The sequence below is a fragment of the Triticum aestivum genome, chromosome 7D (genome assembly GCF_018294505.1).
Source record: "Triticum aestivum cultivar Chinese Spring chromosome 7D, IWGSC CS RefSeq v2.1, whole genome shotgun sequence".
Taxonomy (NCBI): Eukaryota; Viridiplantae; Streptophyta; class Magnoliopsida; order Poales; family Poaceae; genus Triticum; species Triticum aestivum.
Window position 1 is genome coordinate 522,137,715 of NC_057814.1, and position 10,596 is coordinate 522,148,310.

General features: G+C 46.5%; 2 protein-coding genes across 2 annotated transcripts; both read right to left on the reverse strand.

Moving 5' to 3' along the window:
* Positions 1-1,238: 1,238 nt before the first annotated feature.
* LOC123169524 (putative glycine-rich cell wall structural protein 1) lies at positions 1,239-1,991 on the reverse strand. Its single transcript, XM_044587395.1, has one exon. The coding sequence runs from the start codon at positions 1,971-1,973 to the stop codon at positions 1,407-1,409; it is 567 nt and encodes a 188-aa protein (XP_044443330.1). The 5' UTR covers positions 1,974-1,991; the 3' UTR covers positions 1,239-1,406.
* Positions 1,992-8,835: 6,844 nt separating this feature from the next.
* Positions 8,836-9,586, reverse strand: LOC123169564 (glycine-rich cell wall structural protein 1.0-like). The gene has a single exon (XM_044587430.1). It carries the CDS (start codon positions 9,565-9,567, stop codon positions 9,001-9,003), a length of 567 nt encoding a protein of 188 aa, XP_044443365.1. The 5' UTR covers positions 9,568-9,586; the 3' UTR covers positions 8,836-9,000.
* Between the last annotated feature and the right edge of the window lie 1,010 nt (positions 9,587-10,596).

Here is a 10,596-nt window from a genome sequence, read left to right on the forward strand (position 1 = left end):
TGGCTAGTGTCCGAACTGCCGCAAAGCCCCCTGGTTTGGTTCCACTTTGCGGGAAAACGGCGGTCCGGACTGGTCCGAGGATCGATGGGGTGGCCGTTGGCTGGCTTGCAGGGTCCGGACAGTTGGGTCTGGACTAATGCAAAAGGTTCTGGGATCGGCGTTGGAGATTTTAACTTGCTTGTGCAATGTCTTGCACAACCATGTACCTTATCTACACACTCACAGTCCAAGTCCAATTTTAACTTGCTTGTACAAAATATTCGACAGAATTTCAACAAACTCCACCATGGTAAATATTCTCCAATGCCTTAAATGTGTCCATGCGTCAAACTTTCATCTACATTGAACCACCACTACTCGCAGAGTCCACACATGACTCCACTTGAAACTTTATTTCATTTTTTTTCTTCGTCATAGTTAATGCTCCAGAAAATTAAAGTTCGTCACTCTAGTTGAGGCCCCAACTTCCATAGTATTCGTTCAACGACATCACGCAACAATTATAGATCTGCATGAAAGTGGAGAATTATCTTATTAGATACCCCATATAAGAGTTAACGGAACTCAAAATTGACCGCATATATGAATTTGAAAGAACTTTTTGTTTCTCTTTAGTCACCCTGAAACAAATTCGTGGTTTTTTCATCCACCGTAATATGATTGGCCTGCCACCATCAGCCTATCAGCATCGTGCCATGGTATATATGTTCATCCTCACAAACTGTTAAGCTTTTTTGGCTGTTTGGACTATGCCCGCAAACTGTCTGGACAACTGTCAAGCTCTTGTGAGTCACCCTGTGCATCATGAGTCACCCTCTAATGTCTTTGGTCAATCCGACTCTGCTGAACATATACCTTAAATAAATCTTGATTTTTAGTAGGATTTTGAGATTTCAAACCGCCTATCTGGAATTGGAATGCCGGATTGGGACAACACCCATACATGGAGCATATGGAATATTGACCGTGTTGATGCAAATTCCATCTACAAGACATTTGGGGCACCTTTAGATTCATTCCTCTTTTTTTTGCGGGAGACCTTTAGATTCATCCAAAATACTAGAAAGCATACAAGAAGTTAAACGCTGATCTACGGAGACAAGAAACATGAATTGGAATGAAGCTACATATTTTTAGTTGGTGCTATATATTGTTTGGTGCAAGTTTTGACCAGCATGAACTTCGCTATGATCTACGGAGACAAGAAACATGAATTGAAATTCCAAGGTAGCGAAGAGTAATAACACAAGTTGATGGGGCCCTTTATTGATTTATTCATAATATACATGAAAGCATACAAGAACTTAAACGCTGCAAACTAACGAGCCCACAAGGTGCAAACAGGAAGAAAAAAACTTCAAAGTTTGGGCTCCATCTTCGGATCTATGTATCACATAGAGATAACTTCAAGGGGATGCATCACCATTACCGCTGCCACCTCCCGTGCCGCCACCGCTGCCGCCGTTCTGACCACTTCCTGTACCTCCACCGTTACCATTAGCATTTGCATTCGCATATGGGTACCAGCCAGATGTCACCGCACTGGAGCCAGTACCAGTGCCGCCACCAGCTCCGTAACCGCTGGAGTCAGGGCCCGCTGCCTGTCCGCCACCGCTGCCCCCACCATTACCACCTGCGTAAGAGGTTCCACCATAACTATATCTTCCGTCACTCGTATAGCTAGAGCTTGAGCCGTCGCCGGACCCAGCGCCATGCCCGGTGCCGCCTTCCTGCGACGCACCACCCCCGCTACCGCCCCCTCCCGCATATGCATGGGCTCCACTACTGCCACTGTAGGCATTCCCATTGCCACTCCCAGCCCCTCCACCGCTGCCGTTCACAGTCCCACCACCATTCCCCCCTCCCGAGCCTGTCCCCGTGGAGCTGGCGTATCTAACTACCCTAGCGGCGCTGGCTAACCCAATGCTCAGAAGCACAACCAAGCTAAGTGACACAAGCTTAATGGAAGCCATTGTGAGAGTGTAGCCAAGTGCTAGATGAGATCGGTTGATGGTACACCAAGGAAATGCATGGGTATTTATAGTGTTGAGGTGATCTTGCAAATGTACGTTGGAGCCGTGCTTGTGCTTGACCTAGTGGGCTCATTTTTATGTCAAGCATATCAGCTCACGATCACGCTAATCTTGTTTGACCGAGTAGGCAACGACTTGACAGCCGACAGTAAACTGGTTAATCTCCATTGTAAGCCAGCAGCTTCCTGCACCTTTGCTTCCTTCTAGGGTTACTCCATATCCATAGTGGGAGTAAACTTACATGCATGGTTATCTCTAGAACATCGTGCCATGCATATATTGACTTAAAACAAACATGTCAGATTTGACTTCAGTTAATGGATAGTTCATGTTGTGCAAAGTTAATTGGAGGGGAGCTTCCTCGAAGGAGTAGCCGATCTGCAGCATCAGGCTAATCAATGGAAAGATCTTCTGCAAGTTCCATCTGCAGCTAGAGGGACACGTACGTGCTTGAAATTAGTTAATCACGGATCAATCCGTTTATCTGTCCAAGTAACTACTCCAACAGTACAATAAGAGTACGGAAAACCGTATCATTGTAGATATATTCCAGCACGGCGACACTGCCCTCTTCATATATGCCGCTACGTGATATCACAAGGCAAAACTACCCCAGTGGGGTAAAGAAACTGTTGGATACATTAGCAATTTTCTGATTGATTTAATCCATAATAAATCATGATGAAAACAATATTAAAATCATATTGATAGCTTTACAGGTGAGTACGTACTACGCAAACATCCATGCAATACGGCTAATGGCGTCTCCAAACGTCGGTCCTCAAGAAGGACATAGTATTGTCCGTCGACACGCGTCCACCGATAGTGATACCGAAGCCGGTCATCCAGCGCTCGCCGTAAACGCCTGCGATACAAACAAATTCGAACATAATCCATGCAAAAACGATGGAGTTCATTCAAACGGAAATAAGTTCAATATATTTTACATAAATCGGACGATATTCCATCCATTCAACTAATAAAACCTAAAAAAAACTAAACTAGCTTGTGGCGGACGGTGACCTCAGAGGTGTGGCCGGGCTGGCCGGCGGCACCTCCGTCGCCTTACATGCCTTCGTCGTCGTCGTCATCGGTTTGGTCCTTCGGAAGGACGCGAAAGCACTGTCAGCCACCGCCTAGGCTCATGCTCTTCTTCCTACTGCGATGTGCGGAGGGTCACCTCGGAAAACACTCACCCTTGCCAGGGAGCCCGACTCTTTCCCCTACCGGCAGCGGTGGCGGTCTTGCCAAGTGACCATTCTAGGAAATCTTGCCGAGGTCCCCGTCGAGGCACCTATGTCGCCCTGAATATCTCTGCGGTGGTTAGCGATCGGTCGTAGGCCCTGGCCTCCACGGGGTTGGAAGCCGGCCGCTCGTAGGACTTCGCGAAGGCTGAGGGGTGTGTTGCGTTGCAGCACCCCCGCGGCTCTGCCCCCTTGACCGCCCTCTCCTCAGTCGCCACGATGCTCCGCGATGGAGAGGAGCCACCATCGTCGCAGCCACCAAGGTAGTGGAGGAGGTGCCCACGCGCCTTAGCGGTCACGTGGGGCACCTCCTCTTTCACGGCTTTGCCGTGCCAGATGGTGCGCGGTGCTGACGCTGGTCGGTTGATGCGGTTGTACTGACTATGCAGTGGCAACACCAGCTCCTCCTTCACGCGGTGCCCGATTTGGACGCGGTAGTTGCGCGGGGTGGGGGGATGCTCTTGCTTCACGCGCTACCACCACCTGCAGGTGCGGAGAACCACAACTTCGGCCTCATCAAGGATGGTGAGCGGAGACAAAGAGGAGCGGGTCGGGGCAGGGCGAGAGGAGAGGATGTGAGGTGTGGGGTGGACAGCGTCGGAGAAGTGCTTAAATAGACGCGGCCTGGTGAATGGGCGGGGAGATTTTTGGTACTTGTCGTCAAAGGGGGGGAATTTGTATAGATCATTAGGCTGGGAGAGAGAGAGAGTGTGTGTGTGTGTGTGTGTGTGTTTGTGTGTGTGTCTTGCTTTTGCTCGTTTGATTTCTTCGAGTTTTTGCTACTACGTGGTTTATGCTACTTTGTTCTTTATGTCTACAAGATACTAAGTTGGTTGTTTGTAGTTGATCAAACTATGCTTCATGTTATGCACAATGCTTATCATTATCATTATCTTTCTATGATCATCCACTTGTACTTTTGGTGATGCATGCTTACTATTCAAATCATATCATTTCATGCGCTCCACCGAGTTGTATGCGACATGGAAGAGTGACCCATGATCCTAATCGATTGTGCATTTGCATTCAAACGCAATTTTTTATAATGCAAAAATTTAGGGAGAGCTCTTACTTATCACATACTTCTCAAAGCAACGATGTATTTCATTCATTTAATCATTTGTCGAAACTTTGATCTATATGTTGTCATCAATTACCAAAAAGGGGGAGATTGAAAGTGCAACTATTCCCCGGGTAGTTTTGGTAATTCATAACAAAATATATCTCATTGAACTAATATCCATTCAAGTTAAAGATTACACAAAGTTCAATGTTTGGCGTGGCAAGGACTAGTGATTGTGGACCCCTCAAAATGCTAAGGACATGGAGTGGCAAATGCTCAGGACTCTACATCTTTGGTTAAGTGATGCAAGATCACATTGAATCCATAGGAAGCCAATACTATTAAAAGGGGAGGAGGTTTTGATGATGACCCGGTTGCTCAAGTGCTTAGTGATATTGCTCCAAAACCCTCAGCCACTTTCTCTATCCAAATATGTCCTCAACCCTAAATCCAACTCGGTCCCACCGAAACATACCTATCCGGACCCACCGTGTTCATCTGGACACTGCCACAGCCAAACCCTAACAAATCGGATCCACCGATATGGATCTCGGTCTCACCGAGATGGCCTTGCCAACTCTTTGTCCTCTGTTGCAATTATTTTGGACCTACTGAGATGATGCAATCGGTGCCGCCGAGATGGCTTGCCAACGTTCTATTGCCTTATTGCTTCACTTCGGTCCTACCGAGTTGATGCGATCCGTGCCACCGAATAGAAGGTTTGCCCTACCATTGCACATCGGTCCATTCGAGTTGTCTCCAGTTGGTCCAACCGAGACCTCCAACGTTCATATCTTTTACACAGGTCGGTGCCACCGACATTTCTGGTCGGTGCCACCGAGTTGAGTCAAAAATGTGTAACGGTTGGATTTCATGTGGAGGCTATATATACCCCTCCACCCCCTCTTACTTAGTAAGAGAGCCATCAGAATGTTCCTACACTTCCACTACTCATTTTCTGAGAGAGAACCACCTACTCATGTGTTGATATCAAGAGATTCCATTCCTACCACTTGAACCTTGATTTATAGCCTTCCTAAGTTGCTTTCCACTCAAATCCCTCTTCCACCATAGCCAACTCTCTGTGAGAGAGTTGAATGTTGGGAGAATATCATTTGGAGCACAAGAACAAGGAGTTCACCATCATCACACCGTCTATTACCTATTGGAGAGTGGTGTCTCCTAGATTGGTTACGTGTCGCTTGGGAGCCTCCGGCATGATGTGGAGTTGGACCAAGAAGTTTGTAAGGGCAAGGAGGTCACCTACTCCATGAAGATCTACTCGAGTATGGCAAGTCCTTCGTGGACGATGACCATGGTGGGATAGACAAGGTTGCTTCTTCGTGGACCCTTCGTGGGAGGAGCCTCCGTGGACTCGCGCAGCCGTTACCCTTCGTGGGTTGAAGTCTCCATCAACGTGGACGTACAATAGCACCACCGATCAAAAACACACCAAAAATCACCGTGTCCCCATTGCGTTTTCCTTCTCCAAACCCCTCCTTTACTTACATGTGCAATGTCTTACTTTCCGCTGCTATACTCTTAGAATTGCATGTGTAGGGTGTTTCTTGACTGGTTAGAATTGCTAAAAACTGCTTACAACTAAAATTGGGAAAATGTTAGGTTTTATTTGGTCAAGTAGTATAATCACCCCCCTCTGGACATACTTTCGATCCTACACTATCCCACCATGGCTTACGTCCACAAAGGATTAGCCTCACTCGGGGTAGATCTTCACGAAGTAGGCGATCTCCTTGCCCTCACAATCTTCTTGGTTTCTCCACACAATTTGGAGACTCCCAAGCACACCTAGCCAATCTAGGAAGTACCACCCTCCAAAAGGTAATATGTGGGGTTGTTGATGATGAACTCCTTGCTCTTGGGCTTCAAAAGATAATCTGCTCAACACTCAAGCACTCTCTCACAGATTTGACTTTGGGGTAGTAGAGGATCTGGATGGAAATCAATGAGGTGACTAGAAATCAAAGGTTCTATGTTAGGGGTGAATCCCTTTGATCTCAACATAAGAACTTGGATCTTTCTCTCTCTCTCTCTCTCTCTGGAAAATGGATATGAGAAATGTTTGCTTCACCCTAGTTGCTCTCTGAGAGTTTGGTGGAGTAGGTGGGGTATATATAGGCAGCACCAAAAATCTAAATATTACTCACCTTTATGCGCTACTTGGTGGGACCAGGTGAAAACACTCAGTGAAACTGATCAATACAAAAGAACTGAACTTTAGGTGTTTCTGTGAGACCGGGTAAAAATGATCGGTGGCTCGAAGATATGCTGAATTAAGCACTTTCCACACTTCGGTTTCACCGACTGAAACCAATTGGAAATTTTGATTGAACTTCAGTAGGCAACAGAACGTTGGCAAGTGCTCTTTGGTGGGACCGAATGGCCAACTTGGTGAGACCGAAAGTCTAGGGTTGAGGCAATGGCTATGTCATGGATAATTCGGTGAGACCAGATGGGAATGGATTAGTGTGACTGATTTGCTTTTTGGGTTTGGACATAGTGGAACGTGGAAAATTCTGTGAGGCTTTTGGAGCTTGATCTCTAAGCACTTGAGCAGTGAATCCATGACCACAACCTCGCTCCCTTTTGATAGTATTGACATTCCTACAGACTCATTGTGATCTTAAATCACTTAAATATAAATGGTGTCTTCAGGCTTTGTCCAACACTTTTCCTTTGCAATTTGAGGGGTCCAAATTCACAACCCAATTGTTGTACCTAAATTGAACTTTTCCTGAAATATTCTTTTGAATAGCCAATAGTTGAATGATATATATGTTGTGATGAATTACGAAAACCATCCTTGGATTAGATGCACTTTCACATGAATGACGACGACAGCAGTGCCCCGCGTTCCAGGCTCCACCCTGCACCACCTCCACCACCTGCATGTCCACTGCGTCGACCGCCACCTACGCCTCCGTCGGCCTTCTCCTTCTTGAGAGGTGCCACCTTAATTTTCCCTCGATTTGAGGTAGTGGTTTTGCTGTGTCTCCGAGTTCATCTTCCGCGCGAGCACGATCATCCGATCCTCCACCACCGCCGTCCCCAGCAGCTTTTTGTATAGGTCCATGTGGCGGCGGCGGTGAAAAAAGTCTAGAATTGGGTGGAGAGCGACGGGATGGAAGAGAAGAGTACTGAGAAAGTGGGATTTTGCCACGAAAATAGTGCGACCACCTACAAAAGTGTGCGCTCCACCTTAGTTTTGGGTGGGCCTGGGGTGTCAAAGTCCACGTGGCTAGTGTCCGAACTGCCGCAAAGCCCCCTGGTTTGGTTCCACTTTGCGGGAAAACGGCGGCCCGGACTGGTCCGAGGATCGATGGGGTGGCCGTTGGCTGGCTTGCAGGGTCCGGACAGTTGGGTCTGGACTAATGCAAAAGGTTTGGGGATCGGCGTTGGAGATTTTAACTTGCTTGTGCAATGTCTTGCACAACCATGTACCTTATCTACACACTCACAGTCCAAGTCCAATTTTAACTTGCTTGTACAAAATATTCGACAGAATTTCAACAAACTCCACCATGGTAAATATTCTCCAATGCCTTAAATGTGTCCATGCGTCAAACTTTCATCTACATTGAACCACCACTACTCGCAGAGTCCACACATGACTCCACTTGAAACTTTATTTCTTTTTTTCTTCGTCATAGTTAATGCTCCAGAAAATTAAAGTTCGTCACTCTAGTTGAGGCCCCAACTTCCATAGTATTCGTTCAACGACATCACGCAACAATTATAGATCTGCATGAAAGTGGAGAATTATCTTATTAGATGCCCCATATAAGAGTTAACGGAACTCAAAATTGACCACATATATGAATTTGAAAGAACTTTTTGTTTCTCTTTAGTCACCCTGAAACAAATTCGCAGTTTTTTCATCCACCGTAATATGATTGGCCTGCCATCATCAGCCTATCAGCATCGTGCCATGGTATATATGTTCATCCTGACAAACTGTTAAGCTTTTTTGGCTGTTTGGACTGTGCCCGCAAACTGTCTGGACAACTGTCAAGCTCTTGTGAGTCACCCTATGCATCATGAGTCACCCTCTAATGTCTTTGGTCAATCCGACTCTGCTGAACATATACCTTAAATAAATCTTGATTTTTAGTAGGATTTTGAGAATTCAAACCGCCTATCTAGAATTGGAATGCCGGATTGGGACAACACCCATACATGGAGCATATGGAATATTGACCGTGTTGATGCAAATTCCATCTACAAGACATTTGGGGCACCTTTAGATTCATTCCTCTTTTTTTTGCGGGAGACCTTTAGATTCATCCATAATACTAGAAAGCATACAAGAAGTTAAACGCTGATCTACGGAGACAAGAAACATGAATTGGAATGAAGCTACATATTTTTAGTTGGTGCTATATATTGTTTGGTGCAAGTTTTGACCAGCATGAACTTCGCTATGATCTACGGAGACAAGAAACATGAATTGAAATTCCAAGGTAGCGAAGAGTAATAACACAAGTTGATGGGGCCCTTTATTGATTTATTCATAATATACATGAAAGCATACAAGAACTTAAACGCTGCAAACTAACGAGCCCACAAGGTGCAAACAGAAAGAAAAAAACTTCAAAGTTTGGGCTCCATCTTCGGATCTATGTATCACATAGAGATAACTTCAAGGGGATGCATCACCATTACCGCTGCCACCTCCCGTGCCGCCACCGCTGCCGCCGTTCTGACCACTTCCTGTACCTCCACCGTTACCATTAGCATTTGCATTCGCATATGGGTACCAGCCAGATGTCACCGCACTGGAGCCAGTACCAGTGCCGCCACCAGCTCCGTAACCGCTGGAGTTAGGGCCCGCTGCCTGTCCGCCACCGCTGCCCCCACCATTACCACCTGCGTAAGAGGTTCCACCATAACTATATCTTCCGTCGCTCGTATAGCTAGAGCTTGAGCCGTCGCCGGACCCAGCGCCATGCCCGGTGCCGCCTTCCTGCGACGCACCACCCCCGCTACCGCCCCCTCCCGCATATGCATGGGCTCCACTACTGCTACTGTAGGCATTCCCATTGCCACTCCCAGCCCCTCCACCGCTGCCGTTCACAGTCCCACCACCATTCCCCCCTCCCGAGCCTGTCCCCGTGGAGCTGGCGTATCTAACTACCCTAGCGGCGCTGGCTAACCCAATGCTCAGAAGCACAACCAAGCTAAGTGACACAAGCTTAATGGCAGCCATTGTGAGAGTGTAGCCAAGTGCTAGATGAGATCGGTTGATGGTACACCAAGGAAATGCATGGGTATTTATAGTGTTGAGGTGATCTTGCAAATGTACGTTGGAGCCGTGCTTGTGCTTGACCTAGTGGGCTCATTTTTATGTCAAGCATATCAGCTCACGATCACGCTAATCTTGTTTGACCGAGTAGGCAACGACTTGACAGCCGACAGTAAACTGGTTAATCTCCATTGTAAGCCAGCAGCTTCCTGCACCTTTGCTTCCTTCTAGGGTTACTCCATATCCATAGTGGGAGTAAACTTACATGCATGGTTATCTCTAGAACATCGTGCCATGCATATATTGACTTAAAACAAACATGTCAGATTTGACTTCAGTTAATGGATAGTTCATGTTGTGCAAAGTTAATTGGAGGGGAGCTTCCTCGAAGGAGTAGCCGATCTGCAGCATCAGGCTAATCAATGGAAAGATCTTCTGCAAGTTCCATCTGCAGCTAGAGGGACACGTACGTGCTTGAAATTAGTTAATCACGGATCAATCCGTTTATCTGTCCAAGTAACTACTCCAACAGTACAATAAGAGTACGGAAAACCGTATCATTGTAGATATATTCCAGCACGGCGACACTGCCCTCTTCAGATATGCCGCTACGTGATATCACAAGGCAAAACTACCCCAGTGGGGTAAAGAAACTGTTGGATACATTAGCAATTTTCTGATTGATTTAATCCATAATAAATCATGATGAAAACAATATTAAAATCATATTGATAGCTTTACAGGTGAGTACGTACTACGCAAACATCCATGCAAACAATTAGTACGGCTAATGGCGTCTCCAAACGTCGGTCCTCAAGAAGGACATAGTATTGTCCGTCGACACGCGTCCACCGATAGTGATACCGAAGCCGGTCATCCAGCTCGCCGTAAACGCCTGCGATACAAACAAATTCGAACATAATCCATGCAAAAACGATGGAGTTCATTCAAACGGAAATAAGTTCGATATATTTTACATAAATCGGACGATAT